This window comes from Musa acuminata, chromosome BXJ2-7 (assembly GCF_036884655.1).
Source record: "Musa acuminata AAA Group cultivar baxijiao chromosome BXJ2-7, Cavendish_Baxijiao_AAA, whole genome shotgun sequence".
Lineage (NCBI taxonomy): Eukaryota > Viridiplantae > Streptophyta > Magnoliopsida > Zingiberales > Musaceae > Musa > Musa acuminata.
Genome location: NC_088344.1, coordinates 37725626 through 37750287, shown reverse-complemented (window position 1 = coordinate 37750287; position 24662 = coordinate 37725626). Strand labels below are relative to the sequence as shown.

Below are 24662 nucleotides of genomic sequence, written 5' to 3'. Positions count from 1 at the left end.
TTAAATTCTCACATGACTGGTTGCAATTATTCTTGGAACTTAAACAGTGATAGATGACTTTGGGACATTTATGATGATGATGATTGATAGAGAATATTTCAGTATTATTTTACGGTCATAGTTGACAATTATCTCCGAATCAATATAGTATCTTAGAGTCAACGTGACGCACATGCACGCACGAAATGATTTTGAAGTGATGTAATGGATTCGAAGCGACGTAGCATACTCGGGAACAATGCACAACTATGCCCAAGATCATACGAAGTTGCCTTGTGCGACGAATGAAAACAGTCGGCCCGTGTCATCCGGAGCAAATGAACCAACCGCTTGGAGAGTTGACGATCAATTAACAATTTGCATGTGACCGACCCTCAGAAAGAGGTATAAAACATGACTCCCTAACTATTGTCAGGGTCATAGCTCAAACACTCAATACTATCATAAAAACTAACTTAAGCTTCGAATAGGTCGAGCGGAAATCTCCCTCCAAGCATCAACCTATTGTGTAAGGACTCAGTTCTTGAGGCAATCCCAACTTCCCCTCGAGCAGCCCAAGAGACATTCATTATCATTCCGACCTTGCCTTCCGTCTTGAAACGCCTATGTAGACGCTCTAACATGATCAGGATCAAACTGAGTCGGACTCTCGTACCATAGCATAAAGGATAATAATAATGTTATATCTCAAATGAATGCAACGAGCACGAGTGGATTGGATAGCGGATTGCTTCGATGCCGAATGCGCACTAGCAGAGGGATGTGAACTCGCATGCGCATGCGAAATGTAGCATGGTAGCGTGGTAGTTATATAGCATGGTAGCGTCAAGAGAAAGACGACAACCAGTGAAATGGACTTGAAAGCGTATTAAAAAAAAGTTCTTTTCATGCTTAAATAGGTAAGTTGTTATAGAAGATTTGGAAAGTAAAAAAATTATATGATTTTTATAGTATTTTTGGTAACTAATTAGAGGAAAATAAGAATCTAATTCGTAAGATAAGATTGGTGTACAAAATCGATCGAACTATGCGATTATATATTGCACTAAGTTAGCATAGTTTCTAACTAATATGTTAGACTAATTTACCCCACTGACCATTCCACCAATCTCAACTAGAAACCAGTTAGGAATCTACAAAATGTGTTTGTACACGAGTACATAAAAATAATATTTTTTTTTTTGGAAAACACATTCTATCAAGTCAGCTTATGAGTTCGTCACTGTGTTTAAGTGGATGGTTAAAAAAATAGATTTTGAGGACTATTTCAAATATATTACGATTAACGAGTTAAATATATTGTTTATTTTCAAATACCTATGTTTTTTTAGGCCTAATAAATTCATATGGTTTAAACCAAGCGGACGGGTTCGGTAACCCAAAACTCCGACCCCCACTGGCCTTCCCAAGACCGATAAATAACCACCACATGCATGGATGGCGGCGCGTAAGCCACCGCGCCCGCCAGTTCTACCCCACGCAAACCGACTGACGCCCAAATGGCGGCTGTCTCTCGTTCTATCTGTGCCCGAGAAGTCCACGTCGATAAATTAATTAATGAATAGTGGTAAAGCGATCGCGAAGACAACCCAAATCCTCCGCGCGTCGCCGAACAGCAACGGATAGCACGACCATTCGTCTGGGACCAACTATTGATGCTTCGATGTAACCTATTATAGATGCTGCGGGTCCCATCATGGTAACCGATTATAGATGCTTCGATGACCACTTCGCGCCTTAGTGCCGACAGCTGATTGCAGAGCCCCCGGGCTTATCCGTTAACCATTGCCCGCTATCGCCTCGCCTCTCTCTCTCTGCGGTTGCGTACGCCCGCTTGTACGGTCACCATTACCGGCGGTGATCTGATCCCGCGCCCGCTCCATTCATCGCACCGCCTCCATTCTTCTTCCGCTAGTCGAAACCCTTCGGAGCGGAGATGGCCAGTTTCCATCTCGCCAGATCGGGCTTCTCGCTGGCGCTCCGTCTCCGGCTGTCCGGCCCGCCGCCCCGTCGGCCCTCCGCCCTCTCCCTCCGCTGCCGCCTCCGGGAGGACGGCGGCGAGTCCAACGGCACGTGGTCTACTTTCGGTTCTTGATCTTGGCGATTCCCAAACACTTGGCCCTTTTCGCGGTTCCTTCACGGTTTTTCTCTGCTTTTGGGTGCTGGATTCAGGGGAGGAGCGGCCGGAGTCGTTGTTCATGAAGGAGCTGAAGCGAAGGGGGATAAACCCGACATCGCTATTGGAGGAGGGTGATGGTGGTGGGTCGATCGGATCGATGGAATCGGAGGAAGAGAGCAGAGGCGGTAGGGATGAGAGGATAGGGCGGACTAAGAGGAACGGTGTGGCCTCGGCGGAGCTCGACACGGCGGTATCGAACCAGAGGGAGCGGTCCATGTTGTTGAATAGCGAGGGCCTCGAGGTTACCACTCATTTCCTTCTTGTCCTCCTTTTTCCCTGTCATTACGATTTGGTTTTATCCTTCTTTGACCACCTTGTGGGTAAAGAAGTGATATTTACGGTATTCACACTGATACTTGAAGAACTGATTACTCGAATTGCTACGTTTAATTTGTTCTTTTTTCCCCTTTTTTGATATTGTCATCCTATGAGTTGCTTTCTCTGAATTTTTCATGTAATTTGGTTAAGAAAGTGTTTGTTGTGATGGCTGTGGTCACGATCATTTGGATGGTGAATGAGCAGGAGAGCAACTCAACTAATCTGAAAGGCTTGCTGATCATAGACTATGCAACACGGGAATGACTTTTCCTTTAGTACGAAAGACTGACAGTGGAATGACACTGTTCAATTTTCCTTGGACTCCATGGCATGGTTGTATTGCTAGCTATCTACAGTAACCTTTTATCATCTTAGTATGATCTGTTCATCTACGAAACCCCACCCGGTGTTTTGCCACTTGAGGGTCTAATATTTTTTTGAAGGATCAAGTTCTATACTTGAATATGGAAGTCGATTGAATTCTTGTCATCTCGGATAGCAAGGAGCCATGCTTATGTAGAGTCCAATCACAGTGTGTAGTCAGTATACGTTTGGCGGTTGGAGACTGCAGATTATCGCTACAGTCTGCCTTTTAGCTAATTCACATGAATCAGAGTGGATTGTTTTGGCTTGACCCAAAGATACTATGGAAGATTGCTTTTGTATGATTAGATTTGGTGCAATGCCATCTCAAGTCTTCCGGTATGGTTGACATTTCTCCCATATATTTTCAATGTCTTCTAGTGTGGTTGGCAATTCTACCTGGAAAAAATGGCAAGCTTCCTACTACCTTTCAGGTGTCATAATCTGTTTGTAGCAGAATAAGTATGTACCTTGAGGACAAGCGGGACCTCAATTCTGTATGCGGTCAGTAAGATCAATACGAGAAAGATGAGGGGATAGCAATCCTGGCCTCCAGCGACATATTCATATCTGTATGTCAAATAGAATTATGATGCCTTGTTTTAATAAAATACAAAAAGAAGCAAGCTCTTAGAAAGAAAATATTGGTCATGATAATACCCATTTAGCAAGCTGTCTATTGTTGGTGTGAGAACATAGTAATAGGAACATTTGTGATCTAGTCGTAGGTACTGGAGTTGTGAGTACAAGGATACCATCTTTGAAAGATGTCCTATTGTATTAGTTTCATGGTTGAAAAGTACAGTTTCAGTTATGTTGTTAATTTAGTGTAGTTGCTGGCATGCTAGTGAATTACCTCTTGATCCTTAAGGATGCATCCGTCGGTTTTGATATGATTATGGTAATAGGATACATTTATATATTTTTATGCTTGAACTAAAGAGTTCATTCTTATGCTTCTTTCCCACATCTCTTGATTGTATACCGTCATGGTAAAATTTTCTTGGCTTTATTGTTGGTCTGCCATCAATATCATCCTTTCAGGTCAAGTAGATTTTTGAATCAATATAACTAAAATAACAAATGCCTAGGATGAGAATTTATGGCTCAGAACTGTTTTGATAACTTACTGTCATGGACTTAGCTGATTTTGCTCAAGTCATACGGCACCCTTGCATATATGTCTACAAAGGGTCAGCTTCCTCGAAACCTCTTATGGTCTCTTAAGAATCTGCAAAAAAGAAGACGAGTTAGAGTAAACATTTAACTCGGGATTCACAAGTAGTCATTTTAGCAAACACTTGATAGACAATTCAAATTACAAACATAGACTTCGCAAGCTTTAAATGGTCATATGCCAAAGGGTCCAAGGTGGTCCATCATAGACAAAAGGCCCCACAAGTGTCCACATGACACTATTGCGGAGTAAGATAACGCACCAACCCTAGATATTACCCTAAAGGGCCATCTAGCCATGTGCCACCCGAGTAGCTCCTGGTGCTATGCTGGCTGACAATCCACATCACTCTACGGAGCTAGAAAACCCCCAAAATGACTACCTAGATAGCTTGTTTCTAGGTAGTTTTGACTTTATGTGATGATTGTACACAACATGTATTTACATGACTAAAACAACCACAAAAGCCAATCAAAATGGGTCTATCAAGCCTACTGCAAGCCCTTTACATGCTGTGCAAAGCATGAATAAAACCAAAAGACATGGATATATACAAACATTACATCAAACTCTCTGTTTACATATTTGTCCATGACATTACGATAGTTCTTCCCATGAAGAACAACACCATACTGCTTTTTGGCTAGAACCTGATTCCCTGTTATATAAGCTATCTAAAATGTCTTCCTCACAGATCCTGAAAGCACTTCATGTTAGTTTAAGCTCGTTAGTGCTGCTTAGACCTTCTGTAAAAAATATGAAGAGATTGTATTCCACAATATAGAATATCACTTAAGTTGCTACTAGGTATTCTAATTCTTCTGAGAGAGTGATTCTCAATGCCATTATTTCTCACTGGGTCTTCTATTTCTTCCAAGAGAAAGTGTTCTCACCTTCATACTTTAACATCTTCAGCTGGTCATATGGTCATCATTTAACGTCCTGACTACTAAAATAGCTAAATCCAGTAGAAGATCTTGCGCTTGTAAATTTTAGTATGATTATGATTACTGATGCCCATAGAATTTACAAATGCTAAGCCAGGCAAGCAATCTGTTGGAAGTATAGTGCGGCACAGCAGAGAAGAATCATTTATTTTTCAAATCTAGAAGAATCTTCTATCTATGCTTTCAAATTGAATCTTGCTTTTGGTGCCAAGACCATTGATGTGTTCAACAGTTCTGTGTTAGTACTGATGATGCAAATATTTTCCATCCCCATCATTTCTGACAATAATACATATTTTGTCACTCAGGGATTAATTCCAAGGGCCAAACTGCTTCTGACAATTGGTGGAACATTCTTTCTAGGATTTTGGCCTCTGATTCTGATTACATTGGGGCTTTTTCTGGCTCTGTACATTGTAAGATTTCAACTTATTCCTGCTCTGCATTTCCATTTTGTTCTGGGACTTCCACAAAATGCTCCTGTTAATATTGTGCAGTTAAACATTGAATCAGAATCATATTTAGTTGTTTCAAAATCTAGCAAGAAACATGTATGAAAATCTGTCAAGTAACATAAAATAGAAGTGTATAGTAAACAGTACATCTATCACATAACCTATTAGTAAACAGTGGCTAGCACAGCATTATTTGAGGGTGACCCTTTAGTGTACACATGCTTTATTCTAATTAACTGGATAAAAAAAAAAATTGCTTGGATGGAAATTTGCCTTAAAATGGCTACAACAATCATTAATGATAATATGTACTAGAAATCTGATTTGGTAATAAATTATTTTGGTTAGTGAAAACATTAAGATATTTGATTTATTAACTATATTGTTATCTTAGATCTAAAAGAAAAACGTATCTAAAATTGATAAATTCTCAAACTAAAAATCACACAGTCCTTGTAATCTTCTCCCTTTATTCTCCTCATTGAATACTGATAATTGCTTTGATATCTTCCATCAAATCTATAAGATTGATGATAGAATGCAGATTCACATCTTTTTAAGATCTTCTTTCCTTAAACTCAAAAGGAGGATGATGTCATTTGAACCAACTGTAAGTAGGACTTCTTTTTTGGGGCAGCTTTTCTTGGGGTCTAAGGCACCACTTAAGAAAATTGATTCTCTAGGGTAGGCAGATCACATGAGGAACCATGTCTAGACTCTTATAGTTGGACAAATAGGAAACTCTATACTTTCAAATTTAACATCTGATAACTGCATGCATGGAGCCTTTCAAAAATGAGCAATGCTTTAGACACCACAAACTTAGTCCCCATAAGGGTCACTGACTGGTGCAACAGCATAGAGGGTTTATGTCATTCCCACTTCCATCATGCATTACTCTTTAAGAATTACAGAAGAACCATATGGGCATGACTTGAAACTCCAGGAGGCACTCCTGCTCCCCATAAGGGTCACCTTGTAGTTCCTCTCCCATTTAAGATATCTGGTGAGAACATTTCCAGATTTTAATTCTTTTAGAAGTCACATTTGATAAGAACGCATTCCTTGTTACTTTCCTCTTGAGTCTCTTCTATAACCCTAGAACTCTATTATGATTCTGATTATTACATAGCATAGGGTGCACAAATTTTCTCAAATATCGATAGGTGAAAATGTAAAGTTGATGAGTGTTCAAAAGTTATAATTTAGTTAAGTGGCAAGTGGTACCCACTTATGTAGCACACCCTGCCCAGTAGGACATCTCCAGATTGTGATTCTGCCTTTCCTCATCCTCATCGGCTCAGCAAAGTGGACTACGTTGGCAGAAATCCAATACTAGGGCAAAAAGTTTGTTCTCAATAATAGCAACTAAACTAATGAATTCATCGAATAAACCGATCATGACTATCATCCTGGTTAAGTGCATTTCCAACTATGACAACATCCTGCAAAAAGTTTTAATATGTATTGGTTGATTACCAAGTACTGAGAAGATGTACAATGCAGAAGGAATTTTTTCCGAACTTCTACCGCTAGGAGTTAAGAAAAATGTAAGATGATCTGAGTAGAGTGGTCTGATATAACCTGTTGCCATTTTGCAATTAACATTTGTTGAACAGATAACTGACCAGAAGGGTGTGCATGCTTCGCCCCTCATGATATTTTGGATGTTCAAATCCAAATTATGGTGTTACTTTAGATTATATTGAAAACAGTAAAATGAGAGAGAAATAATCACTGCTGCTGCATGTTGAGATTTCTGATGCTCCACTATGGTCATGTTGAAAGCTACAATCTGATACATTTATTTTCGGCTTCCTAGATTATTGTGGAAACACAGTTTTCCTAATTAAATTTGGTGGCTGATAAACTAACTCAAATTTATCTGATAACATGTAATAAAATGCTTAAAATTGTCAATACTGATACAATTCCATCAGGATTGGCTCTTACACAATGAACTGAGAAATTGGAACTCTTGTTTAAATGCTTTGCTAGTCTTGTGCTCTGCAATTGAGATGGTGGATAAATTAATTTGCATATTGTATTTGCCTGCAGTATCTTGGTCCAAGCTTCGTGCATGATGCCAGCAAGGTGCCAGTGTTGCCGCCACCATACATAGATCCATACACACTCCTGGAAGATGAAAGACTCTCTCAGGTGACTCCACATGTGAACTGAATTGCATTGACATTTTGTAATCGCATTCCAAGATGTCAAAAAATATCCAATATATGATGAGACACATATAAATGGTGGACCTCAATTTGCTAAGATGGTTGATCATTAGACAATTGTTGATATGTTGTATATGATATGCCCTATCATTCCTAATATGTTAAATGTCTGCTCAAGAATTCTTTGCTGTGTGATTGTTTCTCAGATGTCACTTGAAATGTTTGCTCAACCTGCTATGTTGCCAAATTACACATCTGAATGATACCTCAACTACAAAGATTCTCTTTGTATTGCATATAGCTGCAAGAATAGTAGGGAGCCAAAATATCCAGCTTTCACGATTATACATCACCATACACTTCCTAGTAAATTGCCACAAATGAAATTTTACATACGAAAAAATTCTCACAAAGAAGCAGAAAAGCTCTAAGAAGGGTAGTAAGATGAATCAACAGTTGTATCACACAGCACGCACGGCACTGTGGGATGCAAAGCTGAAGCTTATTGTTTGATTGACTGACATCAGTATCCTCTCATTCTCTTGATTGTAGAAATCAGCACTTTGTCACCAGTTATAGACCTAATGCCCTCTCATTCTCTTGATTGTAGAAATCAGTACTTCGTCACCCGTTATCGACCTAATGCATCTGAAAAAAGTTTTCTTGCTCATCTTCCTTCCCTGTAACAATGGACAAAAGGGCAAAAAAGAATTACCAAAGAATACTACATAAGAGATGTCAAGTCGATAAGTTGATTGTAATTGTGCTTCACCATGTACTGCTTAAAGATCATCTGCAAAGGTGCTGTCGACGAGGCTGGAAGACACCGCCCCAACTCTTCCAGCAGCCGAGGAATCGAGATGTCTAAAGCAGGATTTCTTGCCGAATTCACCGACTGCGGAGGACCTAATCACACGCCACACCAACTGTTCACCGAAAGTCCACTGCCGAAGCCAAAGGTGAGCACAGGTATCAGAGAGTATGCGTACCTTGAGGCTGCTTTGTTGAGGGCTTGTAGCTCACAATAGACTCGGGGAGTATGTGTGTGTTCATGTGGGTGCTCCACACCACATACCATGTCGGATGTGCGATGTCGTCGACGCCGCTATCGAACTCCTCGCTGCTGGGGTGATACTGGACCGACCCTTCCTCCACCATCTCGGGCCTCCCCACGATCACCCGGCACAGCACCATGTGCCGTTCGCCGCTGGCGTCGGCGTCCGTCGACAGAGAACTGAAAGTGACACCAAAAGTGAGATGGTCGTATAGGTTCTCTGATCGGGAATTCAATTGCGGCTGATTAGGGCTGACCTCAAGTATGGCGAATGTGGCTCGGAGAGGTGGACGCCGACGCCGCGAGCGCCCGAAGCCAGGCTCCTGTTGTTGGGCTGCCCGAAGCCGTGGGAAACGATGGTCGCCATTTCCGTCGCCGACGCTCCGTACCAGCCAAATCTCACGTTGGCGTCGCCGCGAGCGGCTTTAGTCATTTCCACATGCATCCGAAAGGCTTTCAACCGGGAAGCGCGGAGGGGACCGGATTGCGAGCACTTGTGGATCGAAGTGACGATGGTGTTGGGGGCGAATCGCCGAAAGCCCGAAAGGAACAACTTCTCTACGATCTTGAAGTACTTGTCCCCATCCCTCACTGCCTCCGCTCCGGGCCACCTCGGTTGGTCCAAACTAGAGGTCGCGGAGGTTTCGTCGCTGCTTTCGCCACTGCTTTCGCCACTCTGTTCTTGCCAAAACCCGAGCGGATTGCATTCAATCTCTGGTTCTGGATTGGGCAGGGCTGAGATACTCCGCTCGTCGACACCCACGGCCGGGAAGAAGCATCGACCGTGGACATCGATCCAGGCGATGGAGTTCACCGTGCCGGTCTCCAGATCGACCTGCAACATCTCGAGGACATCGAAGAAGTAGGGGCGCCCTTCGACTGTCAGTTCGAAGGCGGTCTTCCCGGCGACGAATCCCTCCCGGAGGGCGTCGAACACCGCCGGAGGGAAGTCGGCCCACGAGCCGTCTCGGAAGAACAAGAACCTCGACGGGGCGGCGCTCCTCTTGTAGTTCTTGAACTCCCGGATCGTCAAACTGCTCGATTGCCGGAACAAGATCGCCGCAGACGCCATATCTGTGGGCGCGGGCTCAACGTCGGCGGCCAACCTTGTCGCAGTCGAGAAGCGAGGGTTCGATAGATCCATCGATGGGGCGAAGAAGCCGCAGCGGAGCGAACGGGCGCGTGAGAAAGGTGAGGCGTTAGGATCAGGTCGCCCCCTTCATCATTTATAGCGGTTTGCTCCAATTAATGTCGGTTCTATCGGGGCCGTTGAGGAAATTTTGATCGAATTGACTTATTTACCCCTCTCATCAGCCAATAAGAGACGAAATAGAAGAAGAGAGCCGTCTTTTCTCTTCTCGGAGCAAAACGAATCCGATATCGGAAAGGAAAAGCTGCAGGCAATTTGTGTGAGAGAGAAATTTGGATCATAAGCAAGCCTACGATTGACACGTAAACGGTGGTAGGATGGTCATTTAGGAAACGCCTTGGGAACCGACTCTCCTGATGCCGCATGACTTGAGGGCTAAGATAACGTAAGGAGATACGCCTCTTGCGTGAGCTTGATTCACGCGGTGGTGGTGCGTGAAATGGACAGCTTTCCTTTGGGGCAAAGGAAAGGACTTCGAGGAAAAGGGGGGAAAGATTCAAAGGCGTGAAGAGGAAATCAAATTCAAAGGTCAGACTTCCACCACCTGGTTGACCTTTTGTCGTAGGTCATGGCCGCGTTTAAACGTACTTTTGGTTGGACATTATAATATGTTTCGCACTGAAGAAGCTTATTATTATTATTATTACTACTGATAAAAGATATTAGCTATGTCGCACATGTGATGTGCTATTCGGATCGACGGTCATCCGGTGCAAACCTTCCTTTTGTAGAAGCTTGAAATCTCTACGTGCTAGAGAAGCAAGGAAAATAATGTATTAACTAGGGATAGGAAATATACCGTCGGTTAATTAGGTATGGATGTTTGATTATATAATCTTATTTAATTAAGTAAGATATATTATAGATATGATTGAATTTTGATTATAATTATTGATCAATAAAAAAAGAAGTTCAATTAAAATAGGATTCTTTAGGAGATAACGGAGGAACTCTCCTAATAACTTATAACCAGTTTTAAATACTCATCTTGAAAATTATAAAAAGGGACAAACTTATATTTTTAGATGATTTTACTTGATCATTCATATCCATACTAATACATCTCGAGTTATTAACTTACTTAGGTGTCAGAGGGACTAAGTCGAAAAATCACTTTCGAAATCGATTTTTATATACGTGGCACATTAGGATCTTTATGTTTCCACCTCGATGGCAACATGTAAGTGGACTAATCAAGACACCAAAGATTTTTTTCTCCTAGCAATAAATATACTTGTTTTGCCTTTTTTATTTTATCGATTAAAAAATATGTGATTTATGTAAGCACCTAATACTAATCACTTTTGGATACGAGACATCTTAATGAGGATGCATTGTTGTCGTTTCAGCATGAAGTAATTTTTTTTTTGTTTTTTTGACTCCTTATCAGACTCAATTAAAAGATCACGGAGAATAAAAATCACATATAGTTATTTGCCCCATATCTTTTTGACAAAGTCATCCAAAATTTTATATGGAAACAAAAAGAAAAAAAATCCAAAATGATAATGCATTGGTTTTAATTTGAATAAATGGCAGAGCTATCAGTATTATTTAATTATATATATATATATTAATATCTCTCATTACATATCAAGCTTTCGTAGCTCAGTTGGTTAGAGCACCCGTTTAGTAAGCGGGAGGTCTTGAGTTCGACTCTCAACGAAAGCATTTTAGCGATTATAATATTTATTTTGTTTTATACATACAAATAACGACCGTCGACGATAAATACGTAGAACATGCCACCTGTATAATCTACTCAGCCCCTCGAAATTGACTTCATTTAACATTGCTTACGGATGATAGCCTTTCGTAGTAATTCTAGAGCTTAATTAGAGGTTGCAACAAACTCAAAATTACCTTTCTATCTGCAACATTCATAGTCTTTATATTCTTTTAATGGATTACCTCCTCCTACTAACGAGGACATGCTACCGGGTTACCAGTAGTCATATGCTTCTCAAGACTAACTAAGCCATGTAAACATAAGAACGAACTATTTGACTCATAGTAAATGCACTTATGATTCGTAAATGCTACCCAGATAATCTAATCATAGTAATTCTAGAGTTAATAGGTGCAAGATTCATTATCTATCTTATGATGGATTACCTCCAAACTCCACACAATATTCCCAATAATAAAAAATATCCTCTTTCACAAACCATGAAAAGTGAGAATAAAGTCGAGTAAAGGAAGAGCAAACAAAATTGGCTGATGCATGTTGATTGAACAAAATATTTGGCACACTCGATATGCTAGTATTCAAATCAAAATCAACATCTGGAATTTGCAGATTTATTAACATCACACATACCCGAACAGAATCTAAATCGACAAACTTTATCGACAGAAATGACCACAATTGCAGCAAAGAATAATCCGGCTTATGACGCCTTCATGTAACCTCTTACATGAATACTAAGACTAGTCTCTTAGCTATAAGCAAGTTATACTCTCTACCAAAAATCATGGTTTGTTCTATGGAAGAAGCAACAAGTCAGCTCCAATGAGGGAATCTGGTGCACTGTCTGCCCTCTCTTTAGGAAAGACACTAAATTTAGGTATGTATCTCACATTGTAAGTTCATCACAAATTACACATTTGAAAGAAAAAAAGTCTTCATTACTTGATCATTAAGGAATCACAAAGTGGAAAGACTTCATTCCAACCAGTAAAACAGCCTCTAAAGTGAGAATGAAAAACATAATTGACATGGTAGCGCTAATCTCTGCCATCAGCATATATCCTTAGCAATTGTCTTAAACATCAACAAAATTTTATCACAAAAGCTAGCATCCATTGGACCAAAATCGACAGCAGGATCTGCACAGGGAAAAATCAACAGATAAAAATGAGCACATCCAATACAAACTGTGAAAACTGCAGCTAATTGTTCCCAGAATAAAAAAAAGTACCTTATTCTTTTCAATTAGCCTCAAGAGCATACAAGTAATTTACCCAGCAATATGCCTAGCACACATCCAACAAACTGCTAAGAACCCACGGGCTTTCTAATAAACATAACAATTAACAAATTATAACATCCTTTCGACAGGAAATCAGGTTTTTCAACAAGACCAAACCACAGAAGGATATTTTATCTACTAGTCTCAAACTATTCATCAAGAAATATATATGTCAAGGTTCACACAAAGAGGAACTTTATCGGTTACCAAGCAATGGTTACAACTGGTGTTTCCACCATACAACATATTCTCGGATGTTTTCTTTCTCTTTAGTGGTCATCAACAAACACTCAAATCTTGTGCACTTGGTCTCTAAGGCATCTCCTTGGACCTCTGTTGCATGCCCATGCACAATATTAGTTGGTGTTTTGTCCATTAGACATGCATCTCCTGCATCTCAGATTATACACTTCTTGTTCCCATCATTGCTAGCATCAGAGACACGAAAGCTAAATTAATCCTCCTCATTCGAAAGAACGAGTAACATTTTATCTGGAAAGAAGCAAGATATAAAGAGACATACCCGAGAAATGATAATAAGTTGATGAAAAGACAAACTTTGTGATCACAAGGGTAGATACGAGGGTCATTTCCCATGAAGCAACAGAAGATTATGGCTCTAAATAATACCAAACAGCATAGACAAACTTGGAGGGCTTCGGATATCCGATAAGCAAAATAAAATAGACCCAAGTTTTGGAGGATTCGGATCATGTTCAGGATCGGCCTTGATGTTGGACTACAATCAAGCAATAGTGGCAAAAATGACCCCCCAAATTCAGAAAAAAATATATATATATATGTAAATATATTGAAACTTGTCCCAGATGTCCCATTCATGTAAGTAACAAATATCCCCGAAGCTCATCAGTTCACATTGGTTCTTCCACTCCACCAACCATACCTTCTAACCTTCTTCCCCCCAAAATGTTTGACCACATCTAATCCTCTATTTGGGTCATACAAAAATACCATGGTGGATGTCTCTTGAAGAACACTGCTCCAGATGCTTCTAATACAACTAGGGCAATCTAAATGCTCTTAAACATATGTTTACTCTTACCAAAAACAAAAAATATACAATGAACATCAAGATTCTTCATAAGTTCTTCATGCATTAAATGCTGCTATAGCATTTTCATCATCCAAGTTCTAAAGATAGATCAGGACACATGTAATCTCCTAAACAACAAATAAGCAGATGTAATCGACAACAAATCAATACAAGTGATTACGACTACAAATTGCTGCTAAAAGCTAGTTAGGTTTGGGATTCAAGATGGAAGACGAAAGGGCAGAATCTTACAAGAAACCCTTTAAAAAAAAGTATGAAAACAAGAACAAGCAATTGAATCACCAATACCAGCACCTACACCGAGAAGGACGCTGGTCACTGATTGATGACCAAATCGGCGTCCAGCCCCAACAAAACCTCGCAGCCATCACTATTTCCATCTACAGAAACAATCATGAGGCAGAAGAAGAGATAAACGAAGGGGAAGCAAACAAATATCTCGCGCATGTCAGAAACAATCCCACCATCGAAGGAGGGGTTCAAACAGCATGACGACGATAAGCCATCAAGAAATCCACACTAACGAAAGCGCTAATACTAGCGGAAACATGTTCTTCTTCCTTTGTCTTCTTTCTTGGCAAAGGAAAAGGGAAGAAAGAGAAATTAGTACACCATGACCGATCGTCCGTATACCAACCCGTACGTACATACGAAGAAGAGACGGCTCCCCCCCTCTCTTCGTACTCGCCCGCTCTACTCCGCGTTGCCTGGCTCCATCCTGTCTGCCTTCCATCGGTGAGGGGGTTGAGGGGGAAGGGGGAGCTACATTGACGAAAACGCCCTCGCAGATCCGTAGCCGCAGGCGCCGGGGCGGGGGTCACTCTCGTCATTGGAGTCGGCGGACGGGAGGACCGGTTTCCTCCTGAGTTTCGCCATAGCAGCAGCAGAAGACGAAGAAGAAGAAGAGCAGGCACTTCCCCTTCTCTCTCGCCTCTTTTCCTTTTCTTCCCTTTTTTTTCCCTTTTTTGGATCGTATGTTGGGTGGGGGGCGTGAGAGAGAGGCGGGGGAAGGGTAAGGAATGTGGGCCTCGTTGGTTCTGTGCTGGGTTTGTCTTTTTGCTGCTGCCGAGACATTCCTCCTTTTGTCCTCATCCGCCTCCTCCTCTCTCTTCTCCCTGCCTTCGTACTGCTCACAGTCGTTGGCATTGGTTGCTGGTGGCGCAGCAGCACTAATGTCCACCACATCATTAGCTCAGCCATCATGGCCGTTCGCCATCTTCCTCTCTCTCTCTCTCTCTCTCTCTCTCTTTCCGTCGCACCAAACCCTTCCCATTGCCAACGGCGCCACCGTCGCTTCAGCATCTCTGGAAGAGTGTGTGGGTGCCCTCAACCTTATTATCGCTTTTCATTTAAGCAGTTTATATATTTAAATTCGAATTTCAAATGTCATACATGACCTCAGTGTTGGAAGTATTAGAAAATGACGATTGCATTTATTGGTGATGATGTGAAATAATGTGCGGAATATATGTGTATTATAACTCTCTTTTTTTTTCTCATCGTGACTTAGCAATTCATATAATGTCACACACAGTGTTGTTGTCGATTAATTTATGTCCCATGATGCTGTCTCCTTTGTCTTCAGGCTACTCCACAAAAGGCCAAGCTTTACCTAGCTAAAATGGTAGGGCCCACGGTTCGAGCTGACATCAAGAAGCTCGTCCATGGCGTCAACCAAGGCCTCTTGACAGGTGGAGCCCGCCACCGTCGATGCAATGTCAAGTCATCTGATCCAACAGAACAAGAATAAAAAGAGTCAGAAAAATAAGAAGAATTTTGGGGGAGCGCATGATCACGATTTTACTGATGAAGTGAACAAGGGAAAAAGATGGGCGAGAAAAGATAGATAGCGAAGTCACCTTCCTTCCTTCCTTCCTTCGTGGGGTTGGTCCCTTGGCTAACATGTACACGCCTACGGAAGTGTTCACCCTGCAACAGCGATGGCGACCGCAGGCGCCGGAAGAACTCCTCCCCAATCCCTAGTTTTTTCTACAAAAGAAGGAACGCGAGCAGCGGAGCGAAGGGACCACGCGGGGTGTTGTTGGATCTGGTGGTCATGCCCATGTGGGCGATGCACGGAGGCCGCAGACGTGTTGCACACGCAACGCAGCGGGCAGTGGTTGGAACGCGGCTGATTCCCTACATGTCTCTACGCAGACACACAACCATGGAACGCGCTGTGTGTCTCTCTCTACATGTCTGCTAGCTCTCGTCTGTTGATCGCTGTCTTCTCTTGCAATCATCGAACCTCTCTCTCTCTCTCTGTCCATGTCTATCTCCGTCTCTCCTCTTCCAATCATCAAACCTTAAAGCGACAAAGCCTGTGGAATCTCTTGCGGCAGCTAACAACATCAAATGGCGCAGGCGCAGGCCCACCACCACCACCACCACCTCCCCCTTATCCACCACAGCAGTACTCCTCATTTTTGTCATCTCGCAGATGACAGCTCAGTGATCCAGAGAATGTGGGCGTCGGGCGGGGTTGGGTATCTCGTAGATCGCCCCACCTCCTCCCGATTGAGTTAGTGGAACTGGGTTTGTCTGTTTCTTCTGTGCTTTGGGCTGGGCCGGACTTCAGGTTTGTTCTACCCAATTCGCTGATGTCGGCCTTTCAAGCTGGCCTATTAATATAGATACGTAGATGTTGTTGTTGGTTCTTCAGTTGACATTTGATATCACAGTCGATCTAGTACGTGGGCAGAGTGAGAGGGTTCGAATAAGAAAAGATTATCCGTGGATAGAGTCAGATAACTTATCATGACGTGAAAGTTAAACCTCACATGTACTATGCTAGGGTTCGATGTAGGTTATGTTGGATCTCGAAGAGGACGTTAAACTAATTGAGTGGGGGATAGTGTAACACCCCACTTAGTCTCAAATCGAAAGTGGACATATGGACCTGATGAGTATACTACGATAACTCTTGCTTAAACATTTTTATCAGAGTCGAGGTCGTGACACCTCGGAGGCTCCTTAATCAACGTTGTTCTAAATTAATAGGAGCATGGTCAATTCTGTATCATTTGTATTATCTTGATTTAACGTCCTTCAGAGCCCATCTCATGTGCTGGGCCAAGGCCTGGACGAAGACAGGAGGGACGGCTATTGTACCCACATTTCTTCTCTTCTATTAGTTTATTCTTTGAAACTGGTAATTAATGCCTTCCAGCATCATCGTCATGCTCGATCATTTCTGGCAGAACCAACTTATGAAGAGGATGCGAAGTCGCTCGAGGAAATGCTAATCGAAGAGAAAGCGATGTGATGTGACGATCGGAAGCTGAGAGGAATAGCATGAAGTCTATGTGACAACTCAAAAGCAAGTGACGTAAAACCTTCTCTTACGACGGGCCATGAAGTCTCAGCAATGACACGAGCACAGATTCATCCAAACCAGTGCAAGTTTAAAGTTCCGGGGACTTAACACTGTGTCACTTTCTCTGATAGTTTTTATGACCGTCAGAATTAAAACTGTAATTTCCTTTCAGCAGTCAAGTCTTTGTGTAAAATTTGGGATGTTTCTACTTTCCAGTCCCCGATGCCACTAGAAAACAGAGCTAATATCATGATATGATCGGTGACCTGAATTCACCGGTCTGAGGACAGCAGTTTCCTTGTTCGAGAGGGAGTCTTTTGTTGGAATGACAGAGAAATATCAGATGAAATTCAATTGAAGAAAAGTTGATAACGAAATGACTCCATCTTTCTTCTCGATCCCTTATCACATCAGTGGCTTAGTGTTTCACCGATGAGGCAAGCCGCTTGGAGTTTGGCCCTCAGCATGGAGTCCTCCTTTTTCTGTTGGAATCTTCACCTGCCGCCCATCTTTCCAACTCCGGCTCTTCATCATCTGTTCGTGCCTTCTGATTCACTCGCTGACTCGGGAAATGGCAGATGGATGAGATCCAACCCGCTGTAAAGAATGATGCAGCACCAAATGGTTTAAATCTCTGCCTCTGTGAGCAGGGAAGGCATGTTCACATGGCTACAACAACCCCGTTTAATGTGCTCTTCCCAATGCCCATCGTCTCGTGCTCGATTCATTTAATGATCCAAGGGATCAGAAGGTATATGATCTCTACTCTCGATCCTTAGTAACTCGATGGTGTTAGGAATCTATGAACAGCAAAAGGAAGCAGAGGATGATGGAGGGAAGAGTCCATGGCTTCCTGTAAGCATCTAGAGAGCAGTGCTCGGTCGGGCATTAGAAAGGAATGGGTAGCACTAACACAAGCACAAGGTGCCAAGGATGCGTCATGGAATGTTTGTTCTACTTGTCTTGGTCCGGAAACGAGATACAAGAATGGGAAATGGCATCAGCTCCACGACAAAAACGCACAGTGTTTCCTCTCCTGTAGCAGGAGGGGTGATGGATTAGGGTTCATGGGCAGAAGACGACGTCGGGTGCCTCTTTAGGTGGGGGCCCGTAACATGGCTGAATGATTGAAGGACAGGTCACGGAATACGAGCGCAGAAAGTTTATTCTTTCTGTTCCTGTAAAGTAGATTGATTGCAGCGTTCACGTGCCCCTTTTCACCCACTCCACAAATCCTAGTGGTAATTGGCAGATGACAGCATATGAAATCATGGCAGAACCTGTTAAACTACGAGAGTAAATTGTTTACGAATCAAAAAGCAAGCCGGACATGGAAGAAGAGCAGCAAGGCGACAAACACGCTCCCGCTCGAGTTCCTTACGCTGCACCAAAGATTGTGCTCCAGGTGCAGCATACCGTACCCAATCACATGCTCCATGTCTAGTATGAGATGGATCATATGATGAACAGGGTTTGGGGTTGAATCAAGTTAAGCTAAGACATAATGTTAATAGATTCAGAAGATAAATACATATGGATCTACGACCGCTACGACCGACATACATGAATCTGGCAACTGACAAAGGCGCATTGAAACCTAGAAGCTGCAGTCCTCGAATCATCTCTCTTGCTGGGTGGTGTCATCTCTCCGAACAGTGCAATGCAGTAGGTGCAACCATTAATGCTGCGTGATGATACCCCAGATGCGATTTGTTGGTTGGCAGTTGACTCGTAGATTGATGCATCCTCTCCTCTCGAATCCATTTCGGCCGTGTGAAAAGAGCTGATCTGATGTGCAAGTTGCTTGTGGATGAAGTCGCTGCGCTTCTTTCTGATTCTTTTCTCTTGTCATCATTTCGGACCAACTTGCAACTCCTCGGGACAAACAACATGGCATCGGTTGGTTTACTCCGGCTGTCTGTAGTCATTGTAATATCGCAGTGCTTGCAGTGAGACGTTGGGTTTCACTTGCACGCAGACTGAAGCTGCTCACGTTGGCCACGCCGAGTACTCATGCAGATGAGTTGTGTCTGAACAGATTTCAGTTCATCTACACGTCTCCCCACAGTTTCAACGACGATCATTTTGGGTTCCACAGTGTGGCATTCTTTAGGTTGCTGCTGAGAGTGATATCTCCGATGAAGAAGAGAGAATACAACAAGAGCGGAATGGCAGTCATCTCTCCTCTACGGCTCGTGGGGAACCCCTGCTTCGCTTTTTAGACACAGCAAACTGGGACCAAGTGGATCCCTAAGTTCTCGGCTTTTTCACCTGTTAACTCCGGATTCGACCGTACGTGGGGTCATAGTCTTCTTTCCTTTCTCACGCTGTAATGTGCATGTCGAGTCTCTCCGTTTGGCAGACTGCTGCCATGAACGCACTCTGCGTGGTAGAGAACAGAACAGACAAAAGGGACAGAGGGCGTCCGCCACAATCCTTGTTTGGTTAAGTGGGAGAAGGACATGAAATGACAACCCATGGAGAACATTGGAATTCTTGCACAAGTTGCCATGGATTTATGACCGGTAACACCACTGCAATTAGAACTCTTGTGCACAAAACCGTGATGGATTGTTGCAGGATGACATCCATGCATCCATGGTTGACAGAGAGCGACGTGACATGGTGGAATGGACGTTCGGAATTATTGTGTTATAAGGGGGGGTGGGGGGGAAGGGACCACTGAACTACGAGGTACAATACAAAGAAGACGAGGGATCCACACAAAAAAGAGAGAATCTAGGCATCAGCCACGCCAGCATTCGTATCGTTTGATGGAGACCTTGCTTCCTCTCTCTGGATTTGGTACGGGGAATCACCCACGTTGTTCGGTGCTCTCCATTACCCATCAGGAAATAGATTCATCAGTTGGTGTTCATTCATCCATCTAATGACATTTCAGGGATCTCACCAACGTGAGAGATAAAAGAAAAAAGGAGTGACGAGGAGCCATATTTGGATCCATGATAGGGAACAAGGTGATAAATGTAGGATATTCTTTTAATCTTAAGTAAAGCTATAATCTGATGTGCTGACTGATAAATTGTATAGTATTATATATGTATATATATATATATAGTATAATTTCAAGTGTTGTCATCCTGTCGTCAGATCCTTTTCAGTAGAACTCATCCTCAGAGACTCGTTTGGGGAAATCGATTTGTGGCTTTGGGAACAGAGTCACTCACAGACTTCAAGAAATAACTCATCACAGTACAGATGATACGTTGAACACTTCTTTTTCCTAATAATTTCCATAGAAAGATCAACAAAAGTACCATGACTCCCTCCCCATAGATGTGTACAGCGACTGGAGAACCAGAGCACCAGCATCTGCAGGGATCAGACGAGAAGCAGGAGCTGAAACCAGATCAACTAGTAGTCTAAACCCCAACGATACAGAACACAGCTCGTGTTTCCACCAACCATTTGGAACAAAATACTTGGATCCCAGCATTTCAAATACTGAGGAGATCTGGTGGTGGTGAGGTCTGCGCAGCTTGCTGATGTTCCTTGGCTTCCTTCGTGGGTGCCTCGCAGTCATCTCCCTGTTCAGGCGCTGCTTTTGGTGCATCCATGAGTATCTGAACAACCTCCCTCATCGTTGGGCGTTCCACGCTCTGTTCCTCGACGCACAGCATGGCGACGTGGAAGACGTGCACGGCTTCGTCCATGGGAACCGTGGGAAGCCGGGGATCCACAATCTGTGGCACTCCGCCCCTGTTGGATCCACATTCTGTCATCTTTCTAACCCATTGGACGATGTCGACGCCCTCGCCGAACTCGCCCACCGGCTTCCTGCCCGTCACCAGCTCGAGAAGCACCACACCGAAGCTATAGACGTCGCTCTTCTCGTCCACCTTCAGCGTGTATGCATACTCTGTGGAGCCAAGGTCGAACATGTTAGTAATGGCTGACGTAAAACTAGTAAAAGCTACGCCAACTCATAGAGTCCATTTATCGAAGCGACTCTAGTTTAGTTCTTATAGGACACGACAGGAAAAGGCCCTTTTGATATCAGGGAACTTGGCTGGAATGCATCACCCAGTCCAAATAGAACGATAACCATAAAACTACTGCTGCAACCACAAACCATAGATCATCCAAGAATCTATTCTAGATTGGTCGCACGAATACTTTCTTTGCATTGAACTTCCATGAGCAGATCATTTGCAGAAACGTTCCAATCGAACATATACTATGAAAACAGAGCACGGTAAGAGATAAGAATTCAAGGTATTACCTGGAGCAATGTACCCGTAGGAGCCGGCGATGGCCGACATGCACTCGGAGCTACCGGAGTCCTGCAAGAACTTGGCGAGCCCAAAGTCCGCGACGTGGGCCTCGTAGCTTGAATCAAGCAGGATGTTGTTGGATTTAACGTCGCGGTGCAGGATCAGCGGCGAACAATCATGGTGCAGGTAGCAGAGCCCCTTGGCGGCCTCGACCGCGATCTTGTACCGGGTGTTCCACAGCAAATGGCCGCCCTTGTTGCCGTGGAGAACCTCTCCGAGGCTCCCATTGGGCATGTACTCGTAGACCAAGAGATTGGTCTCGTGGTTCGAACAGAAACCCAGCAGCCTGACGATGTGGCGGTGCCGAATCCTTCCGAGTGTCTGTATCTCGGCTGAGAATCCATGGTCATGCGGCGAGCTCCGGCTCATCGCGGTGAGCCGCTTCACCGCGACCAGTTCGCCGTTGGGCATGACGCCCTTGTACACGATGCCAGCCCCGCCTTTTCCGATGATATTCTCCTCCTTCAGGCACTCCAGGACATCGTCACAGGTGAAGTCGAGACGCTGAAAAGCCGTGAGCTTCCACGCTCGGGCCTCGCTTGCCTTCTTCAAAGATCGAGCTTTGATGATGGCGGCGACGGCAAAGGCAATGGAACAGATGAGGAGACCAGTAACCAATAGCAGCTTAAAGGGAGCGGAGAGCGGCCCCCTTGCGTGAGTGGAGCCGTTACCGTTGGTCACGGAGTTGCAAGGGCCGACGTACGGGCCGCAGAGATCGGGATTGCCCACGAACGAGCTCGCGTTGAAGTAGCTGAACTGGCCGGAGCCAGGGACATGGCCGGAAAGCTTATTGTATGAGAAATCGACCGCCGTGAGGCTCTGCATCGTGGCAATGGATGGCGGAATGCCCCCTTCGAGCTGGTTCCTTGACAAGTTCAGGTAGTTCAAGATCCTCATTCTGGCAATCTCTGGTGGGATCTCTCCGGATAGCTCATTTCGGCTGAGGTCGACGAAAGTTAGGAGTTTACACCGGCTTATCTCCGGTGTTATCGGACCGGAGAACCGATTCCCGCTGAAATCCACCTTGGAGAGCTCCTGCAGCCTCCCAATCTCCGGTGGGATACGGTCAGAGAACTGGTTCTGGTTCAAGAGGAGCTTCTGGACGCCGGAGTAGTTACCGATGGACGGCGGAATCGAGCCCGAGAGCCGGTTGTTCGAGAGGTTTATCTCACCGAGGTCCGGAGAGATGGCGGCGGCGCCAGTGTCCGGGAAACCGCCAGTGAGGAGATTGTCCTGGAGCTCGATCTGCGAGAGCATGGGCAAGCTGAAAAGGCCATCAGGTATCGATCCGTTAAGGTAGTTCTCCCCCATACGGATCCGGCTGAGCGATTTGCACCGGCCGAGGGTCTCCGGTATTGGGCCAAAGAGGAAGTTCCCGAGAGCGATGACAGTTTCCAGCGTGTTCTCGGAGCATAGGCCCGTCGGTAATGTCCCGGTGAGCTTGTTCGACGACAAGTCGAGGAGCTGCAGCCGGCCGCTCCGCCCAAGCTGCCTGGGGATCCCACCTGTGAAATTGTTCTCCCAGAGCTGTAGAACCTCCAGCGCCGGCAGCTCGCCGATGAACTCCGGGATTAATCCGCGGAGCTTGTTTCGGAACAGGTTGAGCAGGGTCAGGTTCTCGAGGTCGGCGAAGGTGGCGGGAATCTCGCCTGTGAGAGCGTTGTTAGAGAGATCCATGGACTTGAGGCTGCGGAGGCGGCCAAGCTCCGGCGGGATGTCACCGGCGAGACCGTTCACCTGGAGGAAGAGCGTGTCGAGGTTCTGGAGTTTCCAGAGCTCGGGCGGAATCTCGCCGGTCAGGCCGCAATTGGCCATGTCGAGCCGGACGAGCGCCGGGAGGCTACCAATCTCCGGCGGGATGCCGCCCTCGAAGCTATTGAAGTAGCCGACGTAGAGCTGGCGGAGGCGGGTAAGATTGCCGAGCTCCGGCGGTATGGGGCCTCCGAGCTCGTTGCCGGAGACGGCAAGGTACTCGAGGAACTCCCAGCGACCGAACTCCGGAGGGATGACACCGGTAAAAAAGTTGCCGCCGAGGTGGAGGTGGCGGAGGTTGGGGAGTCGGGCGACCTCGACGGGTAGTGGGCCGGTGAGGTTGTTGTTGTAGAGGTCGAGGACGAGGAGGTTTTTGAGACGGGCGAGAGCGGAGGGGAAGGAGCCATTGAGGAGGTTGTTGGAGAGGTTGAGGTGGCGGAGGCTGGCGAGGCGGGAAATCTCAGCGGGGATGGGGCCGGAGAGGGAGTTGGAAGCGGCAGAGAGGTTGAGGAGGTGGCGGAGGCGGCCGACGGCAGGAAAGAGGCTACCGGAGAGGTTGAACCCGGTGAGGTCGAGAGAGACGACGGAACCCTGGATGGGGTCACAGCCGACGCCCGGCCAGGAGCAGTGGCCAACGCCAGCGGAGGAGTTCCAGGCGGAGAGGGAGGCGGAGGGGTCAGAGACAGTCGTTTTAAGATCAAGGAGGGCACGGGCCTCCGCCGCGTCCTCGGCCGCGGCCGCCAGCGCCCCGAGAACAAGGACGAATAAGAGGCGGAGAAGGTGTTGGCGGCGGAGCGACGCCATTACCTTCTCATACCGCACGCGCTCTCTCTTTATATAAACATGGGGTGGAGGACGTGAGTTTTGTGGGGCTTTCCTTTTTCTTTTAATTTATTATTTTTCAAGTGCATTTTTGGGTGGTGTTGTCTTTCGAATGCCAACGGAGGAGGGAACCGTGTGTGTTTGCGTTAAAGAGTGTGTGGTGGAATAAAAGAGATATGGGGCTGGCGATGATTCATCCTTTTGCTTGCCAAGGGAGGAGGCATGAAGATGAGATCCAAAACAGTGTCTGGGCATGAGAGTGGCTTAATAATTCAATGCAACAGACAATTGAATCGTGCAATAATGCAAGATTTCGCTGCTGGTCTGAGGAGGAGATGGGGGACTGACTTATGCTTTGACGCAACTATGACTACGAGTAGCAGTAAAAGCTTGAAGAGACTCGGAAAGGGATCACAGTAAGATTCACTAGAAATTAAGCTTATCGAAATCGGTACTAACCAAACAGTTTACAATCAAATCAAACTAAATCGAATTTTGATTTAATTTGATTAAAATAAGACAATCTTTGAGCTATGGAACTTTTTGAACGTGAAAAAGGCAAGCAATGATTGAACATTTCAGAGGACAGACAGAACTTTAGATCTGCAGG

The 24662-nt window shown here is 44.6% G+C and overlaps 3 protein-coding genes, 1 long non-coding RNA gene and 1 other non-coding gene across 5 annotated transcripts; 2 read left to right on the top strand and 3 right to left on the bottom strand.

Moving 5' to 3' along the window:
- Window positions 1-1767: 1767 nt before the first annotated feature.
- On the top strand, window positions 1768-7775 carry LOC135617986 (uncharacterized). The gene is made up of 4 exons (XM_065118859.1): window positions 1768-2069; window positions 2173-2420; window positions 5293-5400; window positions 7498-7775. Exons 1-4 carry the CDS (start codon window positions 1937-1939, stop codon window positions 7618-7620), a joined length of 612 nt encoding a protein of 203 aa, XP_064974931.1. The 5' UTR covers window positions 1768-1936; the 3' UTR covers window positions 7621-7775.
- Window positions 7776-7876: 101 nt separating this feature from the next.
- On the bottom strand, window positions 7877-9875 carry LOC103993106 (probable inactive poly [ADP-ribose] polymerase SRO3). Its single transcript, XM_009413059.3, has 4 exons — window positions 8928-9875; window positions 8606-8850; window positions 8389-8522; window positions 7877-8296 (listed from the first exon to the last, which is right to left on the bottom strand). The coding sequence occupies exons 1-4, from the start codon at window positions 9812-9814 to the stop codon at window positions 8198-8200; spliced, it is 1365 nt and encodes a 454-aa protein (XP_009411334.2). The 5' UTR covers window positions 9815-9875; the 3' UTR covers window positions 7877-8197.
- Window positions 9876-11417: 1542 nt separating this feature from the next.
- TRNAT-AGU (transfer RNA threonine (anticodon AGU)) lies at window positions 11418-11491 on the top strand. The gene has a single exon. It is a non-coding gene; the product is annotated as a tRNA-Thr (tRNA).
- Window positions 11492-12333: 842 nt separating this feature from the next.
- Window positions 12334-15187, bottom strand: LOC108953441 (uncharacterized). Its single transcript, XR_001979171.2, has 2 exons — window positions 14505-15187; window positions 12334-12649 (listed from the first exon to the last, which is right to left on the bottom strand). It is a non-coding gene; the product is annotated as an uncharacterized LOC108953441 (long non-coding RNA).
- Window positions 15188-20399: 5212 nt separating this feature from the next.
- On the bottom strand, window positions 20400-24043 carry LOC103993127 (leucine-rich repeat receptor-like serine/threonine-protein kinase BAM1). The gene is made up of 2 exons (XM_009413080.3): window positions 21427-24043; window positions 20400-21063 (listed from the first exon to the last, which is right to left on the bottom strand). The coding sequence occupies exons 1-2, from the start codon at window positions 24032-24034 to the stop codon at window positions 20642-20644; spliced, it is 3030 nt and encodes a 1009-aa protein (XP_009411355.2). The 5' UTR covers window positions 24035-24043; the 3' UTR covers window positions 20400-20641.
- Window positions 24044-24662: the final 619 nt, after the last annotated feature.

Bases quoted from the DNA above. Each gene is read 5' to 3' on its own strand.
- LOC135617986 (XM_065118859.1), top strand. From the start codon at position 1,937: ATGGCCAGTTTCCATCTCGCCAGATCGGGCTTCTCGCTGGCGCTCCGT. The intron at 2,421-5,292 runs GTTACCACTCAT...TTTGTCACTCAG, and splicing joins TGAATAGCGAGGGCCTCGAG to GGATTAATTCCAAGGGCCAA. The intron at 5,401-7,497 runs GTAAGATTTCAA...ATTTGCCTGCAG, and splicing joins TTTTTCTGGCTCTGTACATT to TATCTTGGTCCAAGCTTCGT.
- LOC103993127 (XM_009413080.3), bottom strand. From the start codon at position 24,034: ATGGCGTCGCTCCGCCGCCAACACCTTCTCCGCCTCTTATTCGTCCTT. The intron at 21,064-21,426 runs GTAATACCTTGA...TTGGCTCCACAG, and splicing joins CTACGGGTACATTGCTCCAG to AGTATGCATACACGCTGAAG.
- LOC103993106 (XM_009413059.3), bottom strand. From the start codon at position 9,814: ATGGATCTATCGAACCCTCGCTTCTCGACTGCGACAAGGTTGGCCGCC. The intron at 8,523-8,605 runs GTACGCATACTC...GCGTGTGATTAG, and splicing joins CTCAACAAAGCAGCCTCAAG to GTCCTCCGCAGTCGGTGAAT. The intron at 8,297-8,388 runs GTGAAGCACAAT...CCATTGTTACAG, and splicing joins TGATCTTTAAGCAGTACATG to GGAAGGAAGATGAGCAAGAA.